The sequence below is a fragment of the Jaculus jaculus genome, chromosome 2 (assembly GCF_020740685.1).
Source record: "Jaculus jaculus isolate mJacJac1 chromosome 2, mJacJac1.mat.Y.cur, whole genome shotgun sequence".
NCBI lineage: Eukaryota > Metazoa > Chordata > Mammalia > Rodentia > Dipodidae > Jaculus > Jaculus jaculus.
In genome coordinates this window covers 198,518,172-198,544,309 of record NC_059103.1, presented here as the reverse complement: position 1 = coordinate 198,544,309, position 26,138 = coordinate 198,518,172, and the positions used below count along the sequence as shown (strand labels likewise).

The 26,138-nt window shown below is 49.1% G+C and overlaps 1 protein-coding gene across 2 annotated transcripts in view; it reads right to left on the bottom strand.

Annotated features, from left to right (window-relative positions):
* The window catches only part of Trappc9 (trafficking protein particle complex subunit 9), a 562,289-nt gene extending 540,294 nt beyond the window's left edge, over nucleotides 1-21,995 (bottom strand). For both annotated transcript variants that reach the window (XM_045143193.1, XM_045143194.1), the window contains exons 1-4: nucleotides 21,909-21,995; nucleotides 12,921-13,517; nucleotides 7,943-8,088; nucleotides 3,767-3,895 (exon numbers count right to left, since the gene is read on the bottom strand). In XM_045143193.1, coding sequence (XP_044999128.1) covers nucleotides 3,767-3,895; nucleotides 7,943-8,088; nucleotides 12,921-13,504 — 859 coding nt within the window. In that variant the 5' untranslated portion in view covers nucleotides 13,505-13,517; nucleotides 21,909-21,995. The remainder of the gene's footprint in view (nucleotides 1-3,766; nucleotides 3,896-7,942; nucleotides 8,089-12,920; nucleotides 13,518-21,908) is intronic.
* Between the last annotated feature and the right edge of the window lie 4,143 nt (nucleotides 21,996-26,138).

The window sequence follows — 26,138 nt, the reverse complement described above, 5'->3', positions numbered from 1 at the left end:
AATAAATTACAGTAAGAACTATAAGTTCTCTTCCAATGAGCTCAGGTTGGGTATTGTCCTAACAATGAGACAGTGACTACTATAGCTGACATGTCTCAGTCCCACAAAATTTACATGTTCAGCATCAGGAAAGAAGAAACTATAGATTTTTTATTTTCTCTGAAGATTCACTTACAATCTTTTCTTCATACTAAGATTATATAAAATCAATTTAGTCTTTATAAATTTTGCAGAGTAGAAAAAAATGGCAAGTCATTAACAATAGCTGAGTTTTTCACTGGAAACATTGTAATGAGTATTTTCATGCTTGTAAGTTTGAAAGTTAAAAAATATTTTTATGGGCTGGAGAGATGGGTTAGCGGTTAAGCGCTTGCCTGTGAAGCCTAAGGACCCTGGTTCAAGGCTCGTTTCCCACATTAACCAGATGCACAAGGAGGTACACGCGTCTGGAGTTTGGTTGCAGTGGCTGGGGACCCTGTAGCACCCATTCTCTCTCTGTCTGTCTATCTGCCTCTTTATCTGCTACTGTTTAATAAATAAATAAAAATAAACAAAAAAAAGATTAAAAAATATTTTTATATTATTTGCTGAGAAAAAGACATTTGTGAAATGGTACAAATTCAATCTGTAACTGTATCACATTTTCACCACACCTCTTCTTGTAAGGTCACCTTAGGCTTGGTCCACTGAAATCTGTCATTTATGAAGCCACTGCATTTCAGGTAAGCAATCAAGAGTGCCTTGTAGTCAAGCAAACTCTGTTCACACTCTAACCCTGTTGCTTAACAGCTAGACGGCATGGACATATCACCTGGCCTCAGTCCCTCACAAGGAGTCGCCTAGGCTCGGCCCCTCACAAGGGGCCGAGGGAGTCACCTAACCTCAGTCTCTTCAAAGAGTGCTGGTTCCTACCTCAAACACCCTCCATTAAGGGAAGCACAGTAAAGTGTGGGCCTACGGGCTGCTCTTTGGACAATTTCTTCACATCACCACACTACCTCACTGTCCCACCCTGAGGCTGGTGATGGAACCCAGGGCGTCACACGTGTAAAGAAACGCTCTACCACTAAGCTCTAATCCCAAGTCTTCTTTTTTGCCAAAGGCAAGCTCTCATGTAGTCCAGATTGACCTCAAATGCACTATGTAGCCAAGGCTGACCTTGAACTCTTGGTCCTCCTACCTCTCTCTCCCAGTGCTGGGATTACAGTACTATGCCACCACACCCAGCTCCCTGCTCTTAATTTTTTAATAGATTAAGTTTTGCCCACTAATTATAGATTTACAGGTTCATGTATGAATTTTCAGAATAAAACGTCAGTGGCCACAACCTCTGAGTAGCATGAAGTAAAGCCTCCAAAATCAACCAAAACAGGAGGAAGTGAGAGGACAGGCAGGGAAGGACGACAGCATCTTATTAACTATGATAACTCAGTTGTAAAAGGAACCACCCCCACCAGAGGAAGTATACTTGAAAACTAGGCACTCTGGAATCCTTCAGTAGTATTATTCCACATTCAGATTACTATTTCAGAAACTATATAAAGTCAACAATGATAGCTAGGCATGATGGCATATGCCTTTAATCTCTCAGCACTTGGGAGGCAGAGGTAGGAAAGATTGCCATGAGACTACATAGTGAATTCCAGGTCGGCCTGGGCTAGAGTAAGAACCTACCTCAAAAAAATAAAATAGAGGGCTGGAGAGATGGCTTAGCGGTTAAGCACTTGCCTGTGAAGCCTAAGGACCCCGGTTCGAGGCTCGCTTCCCCAGGCCCCACGTTAGCCAGATGCACAAGGGGGTGCACGCGTCTGGAGTTCGTTTGCAGAGGCTGGAAGCCCTGGCACACCCATTCTCTCTCTCTCCCTCTATCTGTCTTTCTGTGTCTGTCGCTCTCCAATAAATAAATAAAAAATTTTAAATAAAATAAAATAGAGGCCGGGCATAGTGGCACACACCTTTAATCCCAGCACTCAGGCGGCAGAGGTAGGAAAATCACCATGAGTTCAAGGCCATTCTAGACTACATAGTGGATTCCAGGTCAGCCTGGGCTACAGTAAGACACTACCTCAAAAAAACAAAAGGGAAAAAAAGATGATGATAGCAGCTGCACACACCATCCCATCTGGGGCTAGAATTTTCTGGATCCTAATGTACATCTCCATCTCATTCAACTTCACAACAGCCCTATGAGGCAGGAGCTATTATCATCTTCCCCATTTCATCACTAAGGAAACTAAGGCACAAAGAATTTTAAAAACTTTGTTTTTGTACTTTTTTGTTATTGATGTAGGTTTTTGGAAACAGGGTCTCACTCTATAACTAGGCTGATCTGAAATTCACGAGAGCCTAGAACTCATGGTGATCATCCAGGCTCAGCTTCCCAAATGATGGGACTGAGGGCATGAGCCCCCACATCCCACTAGATCAAACAACTTGCTTCAGGTCACGCGGCACTGACTGGATCAGAACTTCTCTCCTGCATCAAGATGGTGCCTGCAGTGTTCACCCCAGGGCTGTACGGAGGGTGCTAGATGCTCAGCTTCTCTGGGCTTCCTCACGGGAGGAAGGCTCGACAGACCCGACACACTAACTCATCCTGAGATGAATCCTAGGTGAGGCGACATATCTGTCCCGCAGATATAGCCTGAGGCAGATCTGCAGGCCACTGTGCTTCTGCAGAAGTCAGTCCCCTCAACCTCCTCAGCTGTCACCTGAAGGCCGCTGGACACTGTAACATACGGACTATGTGCAACAGTAAAAGCTTCCTGAGTGTCGGCTAAGCCCCGCTCATGACAGCATTCCTCGCCTGCAGGCTAGACGAGCACCTCACTGGCTGAGCTGCACCAGTGCCTCGCATCAGGCTCTATAAACCGTCTCTGCCCACACTTGTCAACAAGGAAAAGTAAGCAGTCACCCTAAATATTTCTAGTGCCATCAACCTTGCACACAGAAACAGTGCAAAGACCAGACAAAGATGGTCAAGACATCCTACCACAGGACTTTTAACAGGGGTTCTAGAAATCAGCCAGCCACTGCAAGCCACTGCTTTACCTACCCTTCTTGTTGCTGGGGCAAAATACCTGACAGCAACCAGTTTCAGTAAGGAGGGCTGGTTCTGGTCACGGCCCATCACGGTAAAGGGGAAAGGCCGGAGGCAGGAGCGTGAAGCAGCTGCCCACGCTGCCCCGCGGTCGGGAAGCAGAGTGATGGAGCCGGCGCTCAGCCTCTCCTCGGCGTGGGCTCCACGACCCCAGCCACCCACACTGGAGGTCGTTCCACGTCAAGTAACCCAATCAAGACATTCGCTCACAGCCTAGTTTCCTAGGTGAGTCTGGGTCCTGCCAAGCTGCCGTCCATGTAAACCATCAGAGTGACCAATGGTGTGAAGTGAGCTAGATCAGCAGTGTTCAAGAAAACCAGAAGCTGGGCATGGCGGAGCAGGCCTTTAATCAGGGCCACCCTGAGGCTGTGGAGTGAATTCCAGGTCAGCCTGGGCTAGGGCAAGACCCTACCGTGAGAAAAAAAAAAAAAAAAAGAAGAGAAAGAAGAAAGAAGAAAGAAAAAGCTAGGAGGAAGAAGAAGAAGAGGAGGAGGAGGAGGAAGAAGAAGAAAGAAAATGAGCCGAAAATGCCTGGTGTAAGATTTCTGACTCAGTGGAATTTTCGCTTGCTGTGAGCACTGGCCAGGCCTGAGCAGGGCAGGTGCTGCTCAGCGGAGGGAGGAAGGAGGGAGGAGGGAGGAGGGAGGAGGGAGGAGCGGGGCTCACCTGGTCGGTGTCTGTTGGCTGCTTCAGCAGGAAGTGAGCTGCCCTGGAGCCGGCGAGCCCCAGTCTTACCCCCTGTTCCACCCGGATAGTGGTAGATGACTGAAGCCGAGCACAGCCCTTCCAAGGCAGCTGGATATCCCAAAAAAGAAACAAAAAGTAATTAATAAAGGTAGTGTCCATCACCAGCTCAGCCACAGAGGCTAAGAATGACTACAACAGGGCTGGAGAGATGGCTCAGTGGTTAAGCGCTTGCCTGTGAAGCCTAAGGACCCCGGTTCGAGGCTCAATTCCCCAGGACCCATGTTAGCCAGATGCACAAGGGGGCACACACATCTGGAGTTCGTTTGCAGAGGCTGGAAGCCCTGGCGCGCCCATTCTCTCTCTCACTCTATCTGCCTCTCTCTCTCTGTCTTTGTCACTCTCAAATAAATAAATAAAAATGAACAAAAAAAAAAAAGAATGACTACAACAGTTGGATTATTTGAAAAGACCAATTTTCCCCATAACAAAGCTCAAGCCTAAAGGTCATTAGTTCTTGAGCACACAGGGACTTGCCAAGTATATTCACAGGCCTGCGTCAGGGCGGACCACACGGAAGGCGTGAGGTTTTGCTGAGTGCATTGGTGAAGCTTCCACTCACTCATTTGTTCAGTCATTCATTCCTGGAACCCACACTGTCATTCACACAAAGTGGCAGTGACTGTGTCCGGCTTAGAGCTGCAGAGCAGAATGTGCCCTGGCTTAGAGACTTCTAGCAGCAGGGCTGGGGTGCAGCTCGGTGGTGGAGCTCCTGGCTGGCAGGTGTAAGGCCCTGAGCTCCATCCCAGCACCACACTAACAAAAAGAAAGAAAAGAAGGAAAGGAAGGAGGGAGGGATATAAAAATAATATTCTAAGGGATGGAGAGATGGCTTAGCAGTTAAGGTGTTTGCCTGCAAAGCCAAAGGATCCCAGTTCGATTCTCCAGGACCCACGTAAGCCAGATGCACAAGGGGGCACATGCATCTGGAATTCGTTTTCAGTGACTGGATGCCCTGGAGTGCCCATTCTCTCTCTCTCTCCCTCTCTCTCTCTCTCTCTCTCAATCTTTCAAATAAATAAAATATATTTTTAAAAAATAATATTCTAAGCCGGGCATGGCGGCGCACGCCTTTAATCCCAGCACTCGGGAGGCAGAGGTAGGAGGATTGCCATGAGTTGGAGGCCACCCTGAGACTCCATAATGAATTCCAGGTCAGCCTGGGCTAGAGTGAGACCCTACCTCAAAAAACCAAAGATAATAATAACAATAATAATAATATTCTAAGGTAGGATCAAAGCATCTTTCGGCTCACACCCTGCACACACACCTGGACCTCTTTCTGAAGGCAGCCATGTACATACACTGCACACCCAGTTCCATCCCAGGGGGCCATGTCCTCGTACCCTAAGCTATGTTTTGCCCTTATACATTGTACCCCTGAGCCCATCGCTGCCATTTGTATTCATTAATGCAATGGTTCATATTCATCTAGATGTGGTGGTTCATGCTGGTATTTCCTGAAATCTTTTGGTCTCAAAACTCCTTAACACTCTTAGAAATTACAAAAAAAAAAAAAAAAAAAAAAAAACACAAGAAGCTTCATATATATCTCACATTAGAAAACAAAACAGAAGCCGAGCACGGTGGCGCATGCCTTTAATCCCAGCACTCAAGAGGCAGAGGTAGGAGGATGGCCAAGAGTTCAGGCCATTCTGAGACTACACAGTCAATTCCAGGTTAGCCTGGGCTCTAGCAAAACCTTACCCTGAAAAAAAAAAAAAAGAAAGAAAAGAAAAGAAGGAAGAAAAAGCAAACAAAACAGAAACCAGGCATGGTGGCACACACCTGCTATCACAGCTCTCAGGAGGTAGAGGCAAGAGGGTCAGTTCAAGGCCATGTCAGCTACATTGAGAGCTGAACACTCTGTCTCAAAACTGAAGAAAAAGATGTGGAGAGACTGCTTAGTGATTAAGGTGCTTGCCTGTAAAGCCTAAGGACCCTGGTCTGATTCCCCAGTACTCACATAAGCCACACAGGGTGGTACATGCATCTGGAGTTCGTTTGCAGTGCTGGAGGCCATAAAGTGCCCATTCTTTCTATATGCCTCTTCCTTTCTCTCAAATAAACAAATAAATTATTTGGAAAAAAAATAAAGAAAAAGATTGAGTGTGGTGGTACACACCTTTAGTCTCAGCACTTGGAAGAGAGAGGTAGAAAGATTGCTATAAGTTTGAGGCCACCCTGAGACTATATAGTGAATTCCAGGTCAGCCTGAGCTAAAACAAGACCCTACCTCAAAAAAAAAAGGGGGGGGGCTGGGGAAATGGCTTCGTGGTTAAGGCGTTTGCCTGCAAAATCTAAGGACCTTGGTTCAATTCCCCAGGACCCATATAAGCCAGATGTGTGTGCATCTGGAGTTCATTTGCAGTGGCTGGAGGCCCTGGCGCGCCCATTCTCTCCCTCTCCCTCTCTCTCTCCCTCTTTCTCTCTCTCTCTCTGTCACTTATAAATAAATAAAATTTAAAAAAAAAAGAAGAGCATCTATGTGCCGCCCTTCATCTTTAGGGGCCCAGCAGGCCTGCTTCACTTTCTGGGGAGTTGTGTGGGCTGGCACCATTCCTGCTGGGTCACTGGCTGCTGGCCAGGCTCACGGGGAGACCAGCACCTTCCTCCAGCACTAGCTAGTCCTCAAGAAGAAGAGAGTGAAGCCACGCTCCGCTGCCCTGCTCCTCCTCCACACCTCTTCCCAGCTCTGCTGGCCTCTCTTCCCCACTTGCATTTCTATGCTCTCTTTAAGAAGCTACATTATACAATTACTTTACTCCATTTTAAGCATACTAAAGAGACTCTTTGTTAAACTTCTATAAAACCGACTTCGTTACTTGATTTTGACCTGGTTTACACTGAATGGCTGACAACATGCCCTACTCCTAAGGTGTAAGTATTAATGTAAAGAAAGTCCTATTTAGGGGCTGGAGAAATGGCTCAGTGATTAAGACACTTGCCTACAAAGCCTAATGAACGGGGTTCAATTCCTCAGTACCCACATGAATCCAGCTGCACAACATGGTGCATGCATCTGGAGTTTGTCTGCTGAGATGGCTAGAGGCCCTGGAGCACCCACTCTTGAGCGTGCTCTCTCTCTCTCTCTCTCTCTCTCTCTCTCTCTGCAAATAAATTAATAAAAGATTTTTAAGTCATATTTTTTTTAAAAGAACAAAGTCCTGGCCAGGCATGGTGGTGCACACCTTTAATCCTAGCACTCGGGAGGCAGATGTAAGAGGAGTGCCATGAGTTCAAAGCCATCCTGAGACTACATAGTGAATTCCAGATAAGCATGGGCTAGAGTGAGACACTACCTCAAAAAAAAAAAAAAGCTGTGCATACATCATCACATTTGATGACAGATGTCCATCACCCAGAAAGATGCCCAACACTGCTAACAGCCATTCCCATTCTCTTCCTTTGCCCACTAGCAATACTGACCCACCATCTGCTCCTATAAGTCTACTTTTCCTGGACATTTCTTATCAGTGGAATTCTGTGTTGTGATGGTATCAGTATTTCATTCATTCTTATGGCTCAATAAAACTCCATCCTGGGCTGGAGGAATGGCTTAGCAGTTAAGGCAAAGCCAAAGGTCCCAGGTTCAATTCCCCAGGACCCACATAAGCCAGATGCACAATGGAGTGCATGTGTCTGGAGTTTGTTTACATTGGCTGGAGCCCTGGCGCGCCAATTCTTTCTCTGTCTCCCTCCCTCCCTCTCTTTGTCTCTGTCAAATAAATAAATAAATAAAACATTAAAAAGAAAACTCCATCCTTTGTCCATTCCAGCATGTGCATCTATTCAAGGGCTGCTGTGCAGGCAGTGCCAGGGGTTGACCACAAGAGGCAATGTGTGCACAGAGACAGCTGAATGAAGCACAGGCCAAGGTGTGCCAAGAATGGAGGCAGGAGGAAGCACGCGCCTCCTTCAGAGGGTGCATGCAGGGTAGAGGTGCTGAGGGGGCAGCAGATCAGACAGGGAAGTGACCAACTCCACAGCAACTGGCACAGCTTGCCCACTTTCCCTCCCTCTCTTTTCCCTGCTTTCTTGTACCCAAATTAGAGCTGAAGGAACCACATACCAGACCACCTGGTCAGACACTCTTACCCCCGAGCCACAGAAAGTCATTCACGGAGCGGAGAAGTTCCACAGACATGTGGTAGTGCACCAGAGCGTCCTGCAGCATGCCAGCCTGGAGGCACAAGTCCCCTACGTGCTTCCGCATGCGTCCTTGGCACCGCTTCTTGTAATGTCTGAAAGGGAAAATGCCAGAAAGGTGTATCACTGCCCGGCTCCCACCCCCAGCACACGGCCTGTGCACCACTTTCTGGGCACTGACAAACATTGAGCCTTAGGCAGCGAGAGGCTCTAAGGTAGAAGGCCAGCAACCACAGGCGCAGTTATGGGAGTCGCAGGGTCCTGGCCTTAGAAAGGTACTGCCACCACTGCGCATTATGTTCGCATATTAAAGGTCTCAAAAAGTTTTAAAGGTACTACAAAGTGGTATTTTTTGATTTTTGAGCCAGGGCCTCACTCTAGCCCAGGCTAACCTGGAATTCACTATGTAGTCTCGGGGTAGCCTTGAAGTCAGCGACTCTTCTACCTCTGCCTCCTGAATGCTGGGATTAAAGGCGTGCACCACCACGCCCAGCTGCCAGCTGCGTTTTAAAAAGTAACGGGTATATAGGACCTCAGCTGTATATTTTACACAGATAGCACTGGAGTTGGGTTTTTCATTTTAGATTTTCCAGCATTAGCAGAAGAGTTTATGTCAGCTTCTTAAAAAAAAAAAAAAATCAGGGCTGGACAAATGGCTTAGCCATTAAAAGCTTGCCTATGAAGCCTAAGGACCCCAATTTGAGGCTCCATTCCCCAGGACCCACATTAGCCAGATGCATAAGGGGGCACACGCATCTGGAGTTTGTTTGCAGTGGCAGGAGGTCCTGGCGCACCCATTCTCCCTCTCTCTCTGCCTCTTTCTCTGTCTGTCTGTCGTTCTCAAATAAATAAATAAATAAATTTTTTTTAAAAATCAATCATCTCCCACTTCCTTAGCTTTACCCTATAATAACTGTATAAAGAGAGAGGCGGGACACAGCATTAGCCAGCCACTTAGCTTTCGCCATAGGGACTTCTGTCCTCACGATTTCAGAGCAGCTTCAACAGAGCTTTCAGGGCAGGGGCCGGGCGCTTGCTAGGGCTCCTGAAAGGCTGGCAGGGACATGCCGTTAATGCAAAGCAGCCAACTCTGCGTCAGCTCAGAGTCCAAAAACTGCATCACCAAAACCCCTTACCCCTGGGGAACATACCTAACCTGCGGAATAGTGCCTGTCTTCAAAGAAAGGACTTTCTTTCTTTTTCCCAAAGGAAAGCAGCAGTGGAAGGATTCCCTCACCAGGAAAGCAATGCTCACAGTGGGAATCCAGGAGGCCCCAAGGCTACCTCAGGGAAGGCCGCTGGCAGGTACCGAAGCCAAACCCATCAGACCCAACTCTCCCAAGCTCCGCAGTGCTCAGCTACCTGAAAATTTACTTTTTCTGCTCCAAGTACCTGTCATGAGGCAGAGATGAGGAGACCATACACCAGCCTTCCCTAGCTTTCATCCTGGCCACTGGGCACTGCCAGGATGCCCTGCCAACAAGAAACACTGTATCAGGCTGCTCCTCCACCCCAACAAGGCAAGGCCACAGGCAACCCAACAGCCTTCGCCATACACCACCACCACTCATGCAGCCAGCGTGACTTCCCGAAACGCAGGCCATGTGTCACTCTCCAAAGGACCCCCAGACCCAGAGCAGAACAGGGTTGTGAGGGGCTAGGCTGCTGTCATGTGGATCTCAGGACCTAGTGAGTGAAAGGAAGGCCCTGCAGCCATAACAGGACCCTGCTCTACTTCCCAGGGAACAGCCCCAGCTTCCGATATTGTGACATCCATTCCCTTTTGCGTGCCCAGCCTCGATCTGGAAGGAAATATTTTGGCAAGTCCCACTATCTCAACAAGGCTACAGCAATAAAGAATCACATGCTCACACCTGGGCCAGAGCTGTACCGAAGATGGAGGCTCAGTGGCAGTGTGTGGTATATGCAGGATTCAGGACAGGACCCTTGCCCTACACTCAGGTAAACCAGAGGTGGGGACATCAGAGACCAGGGCAGCCTAAGGTCCACCCTCCAGGCTGACCATGGGTGGTCACAGGTCTAGATCAGTGGTACAGATGAGGGACGGGCCACCAGCAGCAGATACGAGCTGGCCCAGGGCAGAACAGGCTTTCTTGGCTGCAGGAGGAAGGAAGGGTTAGGCAGGGAGCCTGGGCGGGGAGACGGAGGCTCACTGGTGAGGACACAGACAAGAGTGGTCAATGGCACGCACACACTGTGTGCCTGAGATCCGAACGAACTGGAATTTTGGAGAATAGCCCTCAGACCTCACAAAGGAGGCGACAGACTACTGTGGACTCGGAACAGCCTCTTCCCTGTGGCAGGGAGTGGCCAAGGCAAAGGAAAAGGGAGCAGGCTCAAGGTGAAGCAAAGGAAACAGCGGGCAGCGCCCATCAGCAGCTCTGCGCCCAGAACACCTGTGCCGCCTGCCGCCATGCACAGCTATAGCCAAGACCACATGCCTGGCTCGCTTGCTTCCGAGCTGGAGGCAAGCGGGCACTGCATTCCTGCTGTCCCCACTGAAAGGGTCCCAAGGAAAGGGCCTCTCTGCAGCCACCCAATTCAACTGGCATGTCACATCCTCAAAACAAAAAGGAATTAGTAAAAGCTCATTTGTCAGCAAATACCAAGACCAAACAAGGTCCTTCAGAGCAAGTATTTTGACAAATATCAAACACGTGCTAAGATAGCTAAAATTAAAAACATTTAAACATCAAGACAACTCAGAAAACAGGGAACTAAGCAGCGGTGCTTGTTTTTCAAGCAATGAAGGCAGCACAGGGGGAAACTAGCTACTTTAAATCAAGATGTTCACAGCCTACCTTTTCAGACCCAACAACACACTCACAGGGCGGTATGATAGAAAAAAAAAAAAAGAAAGAAAAGAAAGAGGAACAAGCAAAATTAGAAACATATAAGAATGAAAATAATTTTGAAGCTACGACACTACAGGAATTGGCAAAGGTTCTTATGGGTGGAGCCCATGGGAGCGTGGAGCTCAGGTCCACGCTCACCCAGTGCTCCTGGGAAGGCTGGCGCTATGGGTGGAATTATCGGACTGTCAGTGCGCTGAACCAAAATGGGGCCTAAGTCCAGACATTTGCCCTCGAGCCACACAGGCCATGTTCTCCCATGGTGGACATGAGTTCATGCTATCACGAGGTGCAGGCAGGCGCAAGGCTCCATCCCAGTGCCAAGTCACTGCGGGAAACAGATCACCAGCGATCACAGAATGGCGAGGCACAAAGAAGCTTACAGAAATCCTCGGTGTGTCACGTGACAAAGGACAAAGGCACTAGGTGTGGGGTCAGGGCAGGGATCCCCACCCGGCCAGCTCCTCTGCAGAGTGGGCTGACTGGCTCCCCACTGCCTTCCCAGGAGGCTGCAAGAAGCCTCAAGCCACAGCTTTCTTGGAAGGGAGGCCCCACAACCCCCCCTCGTCCCTCCTCCCTGGCAGCAGCAAGCTGTGGATCACCGCCACCAACAGGAACTTAGTGAGAGGCAACACGGTGAGAAGGAAAGGCCAGGTTTTTGAGTCAAGCCTGGCTCTACGCCTCAGGAGCTGTTTGGGTCTCCTGGCCTGGCTAACTCGGTTTTGCCTGGCCAAAGAAAGCCCTTGAGATCCAGGGCTGCTTTGAGGATGAAAGAGAGCAGGCCTGAGACAGGCCCGCCCCTTCTCTGAAGCCTCTCTTCAGGTGAGACATAAAGACTCCTTTGTGACCTGTGAAGTGCTGCACACAGCAGTGTGATGGGGCTGCTCTGTGCAGTCAACCCCCAGGGCTGAACTTGGCCTATGCTTTCAGCTCTGTGAGGTTCTCTTCTCTGACTTAATCAGCAAGCAGGAAGTTGCTGCATGATTGCAAATAATTCCAGAAGCATGCCACCTTGTGGCACCTACTCTGTGGCGGGAACATTATGCCTCTTGGGGCTCACTAGGGATTATCATCCATATACTCTAGATGAAACCTGGGCCTGAGGCCATCACGCCAGTGAGTGACACAGCTACACTGTGCTCTTCCCAGTGAAAGGAGAGCCTTCTGGCCAAGACTGCAGCCCTGAGCTTGCATCTTACCTCTTCTGCCAACGCCGCAGTGGTAAGACACAGGCAAAGTACAAGAAATGGACAGAAGAGGAAATCTGTAATTCTGATCCCAGAAAAGTGTGGCTTCGTGGCAGAAAATGTGCACCCACTGAAGCCCAGGATCTGAACAGAGTGCAGACACGCTGGGTGACTGACTTCAGGAGCTCCTGGGCAATGCTTGACTTCCTGTGGCTCACTGGTAAGGAAGAGACCTGACAAACAGCAGGGTGCCCCGGCCTGGAGCTCAGACACATGCGCCCCATCCCAGTTCACCTAGGGCCACACTCTTGCCTCTCCAGGTTCAGTATCTCATGTGCGTATCAGTGAAAAGCTTCAATAAAAGCTTTCAAACTGTGCTTTAGGGTGGTGCTCTCCAGTAAAAACAGAGCACCAGCCCCGGAGCATATTGAAATTTCTTGTTGAGACACACACACACACACACACACACATACATGCACACACACATTTCTTTATTTATAGTATTTTTCAGAGTGGTCTTAAACTCCCAGTCCTGCTGCCTCAGCCTTGTAAGTGCTGGGATTACGGGTGTGAGCCACTTTTTGTGTTGTTCATTTGTTTGCTTTTTTGAGGTAGGGTCTCACTCTAGTCCATTCTGACCTGGAATTTACTATGTGGTCTCAGAGTGACCTCAAACTCACAGCAACCCTCCTACCTCTGTCTCCAGAGTGCTGGGATGAAAGGCGTGCGCCACCACGCCCAGCAAGTCACTGGTTTTAAACAAGCAGTGAGCACACCTGTGCGGTCCTTGCTGCACTATAAGCTACCTTCTAGTAAAGAAGCTCCAAGCCCAGGGCCTCTGGGTAAACAATCCCTAAGTAAACTTACCTACTATCCGTGTCCAGTCCCACGAAGTCCTTTTTCTCAAAAGGGACACAGAGAAGAGGGATCTTGTCCCCAGACTTGTCCGTGGCTCTGTCCAGACGCTTGGACTCCAGCACGATGAAGAGTGACTCGATGAAGTCCTCAATGCGCTTCTCCACCGAGTCGCAGTCATCGTAGCTGGGGTAGAAGGCCACATCGGGGCGTGGCTGCTCAGCCACATCCCCCTGCAGCCCAAAGACAAAGAGCCGGGAGTCATAGAGCGTGGAGCCGTAGATCTCCTTCTGCACGTGGAACTTCTCGAAGGTCTGCGGCCAGTCCTTGGCTGAGAAGCAGTCGGTGACGGTGATGAGGCCCACAACCTTGCGATGCGTCTGGAAGTCTCCCCACTCATTGTTCTCGGGTGGGTAGTGGTGGCGGTAGCGGATGAAGAGTGCTCGCTGGGAGTCACGCACGCTGAGCTGGCTCACCGAGCAGATCCTCTTGTAGATCCTGAAGAAATTCTCCTCAGACACGATGCCCACGGGCTGCACCACCACCAGGAGGGTCTGGTGGTCCTCCGCACACTGCATGTAGTCAGGGACACTCATCCTCAGTGCCTGTCTAAAGAGAAAAGACCATGCTTTAAGAGACCTGTGTTGGCCCGGCACGGTGGCGCACGCCTTTAATCCCAGCACTCAGGAGACAGAGGTAGGAGGATCGCCATGAGTTGGAGGCTACCCTGAGACCACGGAGTAAATTCCAGGTCAGCAAGGGCTAGAGTGAAACCCTACCCCCAAAAAAGGGGGGGAGCTGTAGGGATGGCTTAGTGGTTAAGGTGTTTGTCTACAAAGCCAAAGGACCCAGGTTCAATTCCCCAGGACCCACATTAACCAGCTGTACAAGGGGGCGCACACATCTAGTGTTGATTTGCAATGGCTAGAGGCCCTGGTGCACCCATTCTCTCTTTCTCCCTCCCTTCCTCCCTCCCTCCCTTTTTCTCTGTCAAATAAATAAATAAAATATTAAAAAGAAAGAGAGAGAGACCTTATTTTGACCCTGGTCAACTGCTGGGATGCAAGACTGATCCTACTGTCCTATAAGCAACAGTGAGAAGACCATGCAGAGCTCATGCCAAGTGTGGTAGTTCAGCGTAGAATGTCCCCCCACGGCCTCAAGTGTTTGAGACTAAGCTTCCTCTGTACCCCAGCTGGTGGAGCCTTTAGAAGAAGGTGGGGCCTTGTCTGAGGAGGTGTGTTGCTCTGGGCCGACTCCAGGGTTGCTTAGCCTTGCTCACTGTGTTTCCATGGCGAGCTCACTTGACTGCCACAGCTCTCTTCTGATGTGTGAAGAGATGAGCTCCGTTATGCTCTTTTCCATGATGAAGTTTCTCCTCAAAACTGTAAGCCTTCCCACTGCCAAAGCACATGGTAAGACGCTGTTGCTGAAGACAGCACAGGCCGAGATCACAGGAACGGGGAGGCCGTGCATGACGGAAGCCGGCTCCCCGCCTGCTCTCACAGTGCTGGGAGGTGCTATGCAAGCTGCTGGGGGATAACGGAGTGGTCCCCAACAGCACGAACAAGCACTGGATCCCGCAAGCTACGGAAGCAACCAGGCAGACAAGCTGCATCCACCAGTGCAGCAGCGGCACATAGGTCATGGGGGTAATCAGCTGCTCTCTATTTGGATATGGGGTCCACTTGGTGGGAGGGAATTCATACCTGGTATTTGAGAACCATGTCAGAAGCCTATGGCTTGGAAGGTCATAGACCCTAGAGGGAAGCTTACATTGTTCTTTTGCTAAGAGGAGAGGTTATGCCTTCTAGATGTTAAAGTCTTCTAGATGTCTATTTTTATCCCCATTGAACCATGCTGCTCCCACTCTTGGTTAGAGAATCTACTTTTTATTTAAGGTGAAATACTGGAGAGGTCCAAGACCCATCAGAACTCCAAGGGAAAAAAAAAAGCCCACTGCCTAGGAAGAGATGAGTCGTCTCTAACACGTCTGCTAGGAAACATGACAGAGGAAGTGGTGGGGTTAAATATGAGTGCTGCTCTCACTGCACGCCTGGGAGTCTCCTACAGGGACATGGTGGTAGATACAGAGAAGACGCAAAACTCAGCTAAGCAGGCTGAAGAGATGGCTTAGCAGTTAATGTGCTTGCCTGCAAAGCCTAAGGACCCAGGTTCAATTACCCAGCACACACGTAAGCCAGATACACAAGGTGGAGCATGCAACTAGAATTTGTTTACAGTGGCTAGAGGCCCTGGCGTGCCCATATTCATTCATTCTCTCTCCCTCCCCCCCTCTAATAAATAAAAAATAAAAATAAAAGATTTTAGGGGGGAGGGAGGGAATTACCATGGGATATTTTTTTATAATCATAGAAAATGTTAATAAAAAATAAATGAATAAATAAAAGATGTTAAAACTCATCAAAGCAGAAAATCAGGTGCTGCCAAGAGCTCAACACTAAAGGAGACTTCTAATAGGCCTTCCAAGGCTCACGGAACTGAAAGAACGAAAGAGCCACAGGTTGGGAAGGTATACTCCGAGGCATTGCACGCACGCACGCGCGCGCGCGCGCACACACACACACACACACACACACACACACACACATGCATTCATAGCCCCACAGTGATTACCAAGAACCCCAATGAGGAGGGCACCATTCCCTCAGTGGAATGGGGGCAGAGGACAGGGGATATGAGAATAACCAGTCAGGAAAATGACCAAATTCCAATATGTTCATGTATTTAGCTATAAGCCTTTCCTACCACAAGTTGCTTCTAGTTGTCCCAGCATTGAGAACATGAATGACTGCTGTGCCAAGCCCAACCCACCGGACCCCTGGCTGACACGCTGTGAGAACAGGTGATTCACACAGTGCCACTAGGGGCTGCTTTTCTCCACTGTGAGACCAGCAGTTGAAACGAACCATGGACTAAATCTTATCAATGGCACACTCAGTATTCAGTGAGCATTTCCAGTGAGCCAGGCTCTGTCCAGATCTAAAAACAAGATCCGGACATGTTCATAGACAGACAGAGTTAATATCCTGTCAGTTCCTCCCGAGTGTGATAGATAAATATAATGGGCTTCTGATTAGAATTCCCATCAGGTATCTGTTGGAGCATAACAAGCTAATTCATGGGCTAAAGTAGCCAAAAAAAAAAAAAAAAAAAAACTGGTGTGGTACCTATTCCAAAAAAGAGCAAACCAGGCAGAATCACTAGTGAGGGTGGGGGTCTCTGTGTAGAATGATGAAAATACCTGTAATCCCAGAATTTTGGAGGCTGGATCAGGAGAATATGGGTTTTAAGCCAGCCTGGGCTACAATGAGACCCCATCTCAAAATTAAAAAAATAAAAAAAGGCTGGGGAGATGGCACAGTTAAAGACACTTGCTTGCAAAGCCTTGCTGGCCTGGGTTCAATTTCCCCAGTACCCATGTAAAGCCAGATGCAAAAAGTGGGAAATGCATTTGGAGTTAGTTTACAGTGGCAAAGGGTCCCAGTGTGCACATATTCTCTCTCCCCCTGCCACCAAATAAGTAAATAAAAACATTAAAAAAAAAAAAACAAGAATATGGAAATGCCCTGAAGCTGATGTTGTGACGGCTGTGCAGCCTGCTTTGTGGATACCACTGGGAAGCTGGTGAGCTGAAGATATGTGAGTTATATTTCAGTATAGATATTAAAAATGAAAAAACGGCTGGAGAGATTGGCTTAGTGGTTAAGGCGCTTGCCTACAAAGCCTAAGGTTCAATTATTCAGCTCCCATGTAAGCCAGATGCTCATGGTGGCACATGCATCTGGAGTTCATTTGCAGTGGCTAGAGACCCTGGCACGCCCATTACCTCTCTCTCTTTCCCTCCTTCTGTCTCTAACAAATAAATAAAAATTTTTTAAAAACTGATAAAAGGCCAGGCATGGTGGCACACTCCTTTAATCCCAGCACTTGGGAGGCAGAGGTAGGAAGATCACTATGAATTCAAGGCCACCCTGAGACTACATAGTGAATTCCATATCAGCCTGGACTAGAATGAAACCCTACCTCAAAAAACCAAAAATAAAAAAGAAAGAAAGGAAGTAAAAGACTGGGCTGGGGAGGTGGCTCAGCACATACGAGCATGTACCACTCAAGCCTGAGAGAGCTGGGGACCACCTATTTAGTTCCTCAGCACCCATGTAAAAAGCCGGGCATGCCATGCAGATCTATAACCCCAGTCCTGGCGGGAGCAGAACCTGAGAACCTCTGGGGCTTGCAGACTGCAAACAGCATCTCCAGGCTGAGGGAGAGGTCCCGTTTCAAGGAGATACAGGAACGAACGTTCTCCTCCGACTTCTGCACTCCTGCAACTGCACAACACACGCAAAAAATAAACAGGGCTGGGGATGGTTCAGCAGCTGAAGGCATCCGCTTGCAAAGCTTGCCAGCCCACGGTTCAATTCCCCAGCACCCACATAAACCCAGATGCAAAAAAAAAAAAAAAGATTGGTGCAAGTCTACAGTATTCATTTGCAGTGGCAAAAGACCATGGTAGACCCATACACACACACACACAAGTATATATATTTTTAATAATTAATAAGTAAACAAAAGACTAGGTAAAAGCTACAGTGCACATGGTGTGTGCAAAAGAGACAGAGAACAATAGAGGGCAGCCGCACTTGGAACCAGGCCCACAGGCAAGGGCGCCTGAGACTCAGTGAGTGGCTGCTGCAGGGAGGTGAGGAAGGACAGATTCTCCAGTAGCTGGTGTCAGGACGATGGACCATCATCAGTAAGAATACATGACTCAGAATATGGGCAAAATCCTCCCACAGTCATCTCAAACAGGAAACGGGAAGAGCCAGCCCAGGCACAGAGATGCCCGCCTCAACACAAACAGGAAGGCAGCAGTGTACCACCTCACCCTCACCCCCCCCCACACACACACACACTGACTGAAAAACATTACTGTGGCAAAATAAACAATTTACCATTTCCAGAAGGTTCCCGTCTTATACGGAAACCCTGTCTCACTAAGTCTGGATTCCCCACACACTTCCCAAGACCACCATTCTACATTCCATCTCTGTAACTCTGACACCTCCAAGTACCTTGAACACTTGGGCTGCTCCCAGGTTTCACCTATAGTGAACTCTGTTGCTATGAACGCATATGGTGACACGTGTAAAAAAAAATAGAGAGAGAGCAGGGCGTGGTGGTACACACCTTTAATCCCAGCACTCAGGAGGCAGAGGTAGGAGGATCACCAAGAGTTTGAGGCCACCCTGAGACTCCATAGTGAATTCCAGGTCAGCCTGGACTAGAGTGAAACCATACCTCGAAAAATCAAAAACAAATGGAAGTGATCTCTTTTGTTTGTTTGGTTGGTTGGTTTTTCGAGGGAGGGTCTCACTCTAGCCAAGGCTGACCTGAAACTCATTATGTATTCTCAAGGTGGCCTTGAACTCACAGCAATCCACCTACCTCTGCCTCCCAAGTGCTGGGATTAAAGGCGTGCGCCACCATGCCCAGCTAAATAAAATATTTTTAAAATCATGGTGAGTGCAGACAGTGATCATGACCTTCAATTATTCTACATGGATAAAAAGTATACAGGAATAAAACTAAAGTGAAAAAAAAAAAACTAAAGTGAGACCACCCTCTTGTTGACCCTCTAGCTTTGGAGTTTTACCGATACAACCAGGTCCTCCTGGGCCTAGTAGCCCCTTGGGTCCCTTCCAGTCTAACTGGGCATGATATAGACAGAGCTGTGGCCACACCCTGGATAGACCTCAACAGAAGCTGTCTCTGGAGGTGCTTGGGGCAGAAGAGAGTTCTGTAAACTCATGCCCCAGATTCAATCTATGTCTCTAACCCAGGAAAAAACATGCCTGACACGAAGTGGGGAAAGGAAGTGTACGTGGCTGGCTAGGACTTATCATATTTCAAGTGCACATTGACCTAAGGAAGGAGCTGCTAGAACTGAGGAGATACCTCAGTCAGTGAACCGCTCGCCTGAGTTCCATGCCCAGAACACACACACATACAGATACACACACTCATAAAGGCATACATACATATACATACACACAGACACAGACACAGACACACACACACATAATCAAGACATAGTGGCTAGTGCTTGTAATCCCAGCACTGAGAAGAGGGAAACAGGAGGATCCCGGGATCTCACTAGCCAGACAATACAGCCTACTTGGAGCACTCCAGGCCAGTGACAGACCATCTCAAAAAATAAAAGAAAAAAATAGCCAGGTGTGGTGGCGCACACCTTTAATCCCAGCACTCAGGAGACAAAGGTAGGAGGATCACTGTGAGTTCAAGGCCACCCTGAGAATGCAGAGTAAATTCCAGGTCAGCCAGAGCTACAGTGAGACCCTACCTCGAGAAAAAAAAAAAAAAGAAAGAAAAGAAAGAAAAAGAAAAAATAAATAAATAAAAAGAAGCAGGGTTGAAGGGATGGCTTGGCAATTAAGGCATTTGCCTGCAAAGCCAAAGAACCCAGGTTTGACTCCCCAGGGCCCATGTCAGCCAGATGCACAGGTGGCGCATGCATCTGGAGTTCATTTGCAGTGGCTAGAAGCCCTGGTACACCCATTCTCTCTCTCCCTCTCTTTCTCACGCGCACTCAGCCTCTTTCCCTCTCTCAAATAAATAAATAAAAATAAAATATTTTTAAGACTTTTTTTTTTAAAATACATTTCTTGCTGGGTGTGGTGGCACATGCCTTTAATCCCAGCACTCAGGAAGCAAAGGTAGAAGGATTGCCATGAGTTCAAGGCCACCCTGACACTACAGGGTGATTTCCAGGTCAGTCTGAGCTAGAGTGAGACCCTACCTCGAAAAAGCAAAAAAAAAAAAAAAATTCTTGAACCAGGCGTGGTGGCCTTTAATCCTAGTACTCCAGAGGCAGAGGTAGGAGGATCACCATGAGTTGGAGGCAACCCTTAGACTACATAGTGAATTCCAAGTCAGCCTGGACTAGAGTGAGACCCTACCTTGAAAAACAAACACAAACACACACACACAAAAAAAAGGAAAGAACAGAAGGGTCTAATGTGTGGAAGAACCACACCAAATGTGGTCTCTCCATGCCATGGGCTTTTACTCAGCCACGAAAGGGCCAAAGTGCTGACGTGTGGTACAGATGAGTGGGCCTTCAGAGCAGAGTGGAGAAACCCAACCTAAAAAGACACATCTTAGGATCCCACTACTGAAATGCCAGAGTGTAAATCAGGGGCTGGGATGCCGCTCAGCAGAGCGCTGGCCCAGCACGCACAAGAGACAAAGGTTACATCCCCAACACCACCTACACCACACAGGAGAATCCAAAGCCAGTCTTGCCTACATAGTGAATTCAAAGCCGACCTGGGCTACATGAGACCTTGAGAAAGGAAACGAGGCAGGGAGGGAGAAGAGAGAGAAAAGGAAGGAAGGAAGGGGCTGGGCATGGGTGGCGCACACTTTTAATCCTAACACTTCGGAGTTCACTGTGAGGACCACTGTGAGTTAGAGGCCAGCCTGAGATAACAGAGTAAGTTCTAGGTCAGCATGGGCTACATTGAGACCCTACCTCAGGGGAAAAAAAGAATGGGAAGAAGGAAGGGAGGGACAGAAGAAAGAAGGGAGGAAGGAAAGAAAGACAGAAAGGGAAGGAAGAAAAAAAATGTGCTAAGGGCTCTGGGGGATGAATGACTGCCAGTAGGTTCAGAGCTTCTTTACCGGCAATAAAAAAAAGTTCTGGAAGCCCGGCGTGGTGGCGCATGCCTTTAATCCCAGCACTCGGGAGGCAGAGGTAGGAGGATTGCCATGAGTTCGAGGCCACCCTGAGATGACAGAGTTAATTCCAGGTCAGCCTGGACCAGAGTGAGACCCTACCTCGGAAAAAAAAAAAAAGTTCTGGAATGCTGAGGGCTGCACAGGTATGAATATACTGACAAGTCCCTGGACTGTACTCAGTGCCAGGGAGAAGGGGGTTGAACCCAAGATACACAAACTAAGCAAGCGCTCTCCTATTGAACCACATCCCCATCTCTTTACTTTTTGTGTTGAGTCTAAATTGTTTAATCTGGCCTTGAACTCACTCTGTAGCCCAGGCTAGCCTGAACTTTCAACCCTCCAGCCTCTGCCTAGTAGCTGGGGATGACAGGCCTGCGCCACTAAGGCTGGCTGGACTGGATATTTTAGAGGAGGAGGGGCTTTTCTGCTTGGTGAACCATGTTTCAATAAAGCTGTCATTTTTGTTTGCTTGTTTTGAGACAGGTCTTTTGCAGCCCAGACTGGTCCTGAACTACTCCTCTCCGTGCCTGGGTTTGCAGTGATAACAGCGCATGCTACCATGCAGGACTCTGAAAACTCTTCTTCCCTCTACACCATATTAAACCCTTGCCAGGATATCATGCCCCTGCAGACACACAGCTGGACGAGGAAGTAGCTGTGCCTGACTCCCTTAGAAGCCACCACGGACTCTCCTTGTTTTAAAGGGGGCGTGTCAGCCTCTTAGCTTCTGCTCCTTACGAATCCAGCCCAGCGCAGCCCGCATCTTAATCCCCTTCCCAAACTAGCCCGGGAGGCCCGCGCGCACGCATGCACACCGTGTGCTAACACCACAAGTGGAAGTCACCGGAGTGGGACAAACCGGAAGGGGGGGAAGACACAGGCCGGCGCAGCGACACCCCCTCCTGCGAGCTGTCACCGGGACGAGCTGGAGTTTGCAGCGCCAAGGCGTCCGGGAACTCCCCGATGGACAGGAGGCGCCCGGGCTCCCGGAGAGGAGCACTCCTGTCCCCGGGCCGGCCGCAGGGGCAGCCGCGGGGACCGGGCTGGGGCCGAGGAGGCCACGCCGGGCTCCGGAGGCCGCGGGTGCGCGCCGGCCCCGGGACAGGTGTGCGCGGTCGGCACAGGTGCGCCGCCGGCAGGTGTGGACCGGGGCGCCAGGCCCGGGCGACCGCGGAGCGAGGGGCGGGCCGAGGGACCCGCGCGGGGAAGGGGACTTACACAGCGCGAGGCCCGGCCCGGGGCAGGAGCCGAAGCCTGGCGGGCGGCGGGGCCGAGCACCCCGGGTCGCGGCTCGGCGATCGGGTTCGCAGCTCCGACCCTCCCGCGGCCGCCGGCGCCGTCCTGCGCGTGCGCGGCGCCGTCCGGGCCCCACGTCCGCCCCGGGCTTTGCAGGAGGCTCGGAGGGAGGAGAGACTGAGACGGGAGGGGAGGAGCCTTGCGTGGTGGCGGAGAGAAGAGAGGGCAGGACCGGACTGGAGGGAGGAGGAGGAGCAAGCATGGGAAGAGAAGATTCATCCGGGCAAGCCTGACTCCAGACTCAAATTGCATCTTTTAGGGTGGAGTCCTGAGATAGAGGCCCTGGCCACACCCTGTCACCACTGCCCCCCTCCCCCCGGGCGCTAAACCAAATTGTAGAGCCCTAGGGACTTGGCGCCGCCCTACTGGTGCCTCTTTCCCCTTTGACATATTGGGAAATTGAGGGCCAGACCAGCATCCCAGCCCCAGCTTGCTCGCTCCCATAAAACAGCAATCCCAATTTGGAGGGCTCCCAGCAATCAATCTATCCGTATGAAGGGTTACAGAGCTCCACAGCCTTCAGCTTACCAAGTAAGGCTGAAACTCACTGAAGGATGTAATAAAAATGGGAGGATTTAGGCTGGAGAGATGGCTTAGTGGTTAAGGTATTTGCCTGCAAAGCCAAAGGACCCGGGTCCATTCTCCAGTACCCACGTAAAGCCAGATGCACAGGTGGCACATGCATCTGGAGTTTGTTTGCAGCAGCTACATGCCCTGACGCGCCCATATTCCCTCCCGCCCAATCCCCCCCTTGCAAATAAATAAATGTAATATTTTTCTTTTAAAGATGGGAGGATTAGTGCTGGTCAGATTACATACCCCACACAAGGGATTCCTAACTCCAGCGAGGACAGAGAACAGAGGGGCACAGAGTCTCTCCTTTGTATATGCTTGGCATTGTTTCCGTTTTTTTGCCATATGTATGCATTTCCTTTTTTCTTTCTTTTTTAAATATTTTATTTATTTATTTGAGAGAAAGAGACACAGAGAGAAAGAGAACGGGTGCTTCAGGGCCTATAGCCACTGCAAATGAACTCCAGACGCATGTGCCACCTTGTGCATCTGGCTTATGTGGATCTTGGGGAATCAAACCTGGGTCCGTTGGCTTTGCTGGCAAGTGCCTTAACTGCTAAACCATGGTTCCAGACCTGCATTTTCTTTTTCAATTAAAAAAATGCAGCCAGGCGTGGTGGTGCACGCCTTTAATCCAAGCACTCAGGAGGCAGAGGTAGGAAGATCGCCGTGAGTTCGAGGCCACCCTAAGACTCCATAGTGAACTCCAGGTCAGCCTGAACTAGAGTGAGACCCTACCTCGTAAAAACAAAAAAACAAAAAGCAATAAAAATTGCAATGGAGGAGCAAAGTGGTTCTTTGAGCAACCACAAGGGAAAACGGTCAAAGCCAACACTTGCTTTAATCTAGCAAGCATTTAGTGGCTCTGCTGTGTAGCCACGCTCTTTTAAGACTTATTTTACTATTTGTATTACTTAATAAAATAATAATACACTATTTCATCCAGGGCCAGTGGAAAACCAATTGAACTTTTGTTGTTTTCTTTTTTAAATTATTTGTTTGTTTGAGAGAGAGAGAGAGAGAGAGAGAGAAAGAAGCAGAGAGAGGGGCTGGAGAGATTGCTTAGTGGTTTAGCGCTTGCCTGTGAAGCCTAAGGACCCCGGTTCGAGGCTCGAGTCTGCAGGACCCACGTTAACCAGATGCACAAGGGGGCGCACGCGTCTGGAGTTCTTTGCAGTGGCTGGAAGCCCTGGCATGCCCATTCTCTCTCTCTCTCTCTATCTCTCTATCTCTCTATCTCTCTCTCTCTCTCTCTCTCTTTCTCCTCCTCCTATCACTCTCAAATAGATAAATAAAAATAAACCAAAAAATTAAAAAAAAAAAAAGGCAGAGAGAGAGAGAGAGAAAGAAGCAGATAAAGAATGGATTGCCAGGGCCTCTAGCCACTGCAAACAAACTTCAGGTCCATACACCACCTTGTACATCTGGTTTATGTGGATCCTGGGGAATTGAACCAGGAGCCTTAGGCTTTACAGGCAAACACCTTAACTGCTGAGCCTTCTCTCCAGCCCTATTAAGTTGTTTTCTAAAGAGTAAGCAAGAAGCGGGGCAAATGGTGCACACCTTTAATCCTAGCACTCGGGAGGCAGAGGTAAGAGGATCACCATGAGTTTGAGGCCACCCTGAGGCTACATAGTGAATTCCAGGTCAGCCTGAGCTAGAGTAAGACCCTACCTCAAAAAAACAAGAAAAAAATAAATAACAAAGAGTAAGCAGGGTTATGAACAAAACATCTCAGGGCAGAGCAGACAGAAGTGAGTTCCAGCAAGCCAGGCAGCATTTTCAGCACAAGCACTGGAGCTAAACATGTCTACCAGACAGCACAGAGCTGCGGGTTTGAGGGCTTCGTGGTGAGAGAGTGGACAGTTAGTAGCATTCAAGCAAGAGACATCTTAAAAGGCTCCCACTGATGCAGGTGTGTGTGCCGGGAGCAAGGCTCCTGCTAGCTCACGTGCTTCACAGGTCCACAGAGCATAGCTGCTGAGTGCCGAGGTCCAGAATGGATGTGCCCGTTGGCTAGGGTCACACAAATGGCCCATGCTAGCTAGTTCAAGGATTCTAATCCAGAGCATGTAGAATTCTTTCTTGGTTCGTTTCTCATTCTCTATTAATGGATAAGCTACTTGGAAAGCCAGCAAAGGACTCGTTGCTTATTTTTGTAGAGCATTTCCTTGTTTACAATGCTCCCACTGTATTAGTTCACTGCCCCAGGGAACTGTGCTGGAGGGCGAGAAAGTTCTAAGTTTCAGCACCTTTACCAATCAGAAAAGAGCCTACCAAGCCGGGGTGCCTGGGGCTGTATTCGTTTGCTGCTTTTAATAATTACCAAGGTCTCCTTTGGGTATTGAGAATATACAGACTTTCTTTCTTTCCTTTTTAATTATTTTTTTTATTTATTTGAGAGAGGGAAAAAGGCAGAGAGATAGAGAGAGAGAGAGAGAATGGGCACGCCAGGGCTTCCAGCCACTGCAAACGAACTCCAGCCACTGCAAACGAACTCCAGATGCATGTGCCATCTTGTACATCTGGCTTACGTGGATCCTGGGGGAATCAAACCGAGGTCCTTTGGCTTTGCAGGTAAGCACCTTAACCACTAAGCCATCTCTCCAGCGGCCCACCTTTTTTAAAAATAGGGTCTCACTCTAGCCCACGCTGACCTGGAATTCACTATGTAGTCTCAGGGTGGCCTCGAACTTTCAGCAATCCTCCTACCTCTGGTTCCCAAGTGCTGGAATTAAAGGCCTGCGCTGCCACACCCAGCCTTTCTGTGGGAGTTTATGGACGTACAAAGTTGGAAGGGCCCTCTAAGACCATCATTTCCAGTCTCACACACTAGAGCCCTTCTGCAGATCTCCTCACAGAGGTGGAAGACTCTGATGTTGGTCTGTTTATTTTAGCTGAGGCTCTTACAACATTTTATGGTAGGCTTAAACAGCAAGCATTTACTAACTAGTTCTGGAGGCTAAAGAGTGAGACAGAGTCAGAGTGCTGGGCAGTCCTTGCTATGGTTGGAGTCCCCCTGAGTTGCACAAACATCTGGTCAATTATGTTTATTCCCCACTGTGAGGAACAGAGAGAGGAGAAACTTCATCTAACCTTTGTGGTTAGATGTGGACCTGTAAGTGGTGATAAGGACTAAACGTCCTTGGTGTGGAGACTCCATGATTAAACCTGGTGACTTTAGGAGGAGAGCAGCCAGGCAGACAAACACACGTGAGCACTCTCTCCAGGTTTGGTGCTTTGTGCTGCTCTGGATGCCCTTGACCTTATGCCGCCTGCACCATGAGCCAAAATAAACCTCTCTTCCATGATTCATTCAGAACTTAGTCCTGGGTTAACAGCAGCAGAAAATGCACTCACAGGGCCTCTTCTGGGTTGCGCACTGCTACTTTCTGTGTCTCCATGGCGCACGGAGAGCTGACTAGCTCTAGAACCAACTCCTCCAGGGCAGTCCCACTGATGCTGGCCGAGCCCTCCTCGTCTAGTCACCTCCCAAAGACCCCACCTCCTATAAGCATCACACTGGAAATTAGATTTCAGCTTCGGGATTTGGGGAGATCACAAGCATTCAGTTCAGGA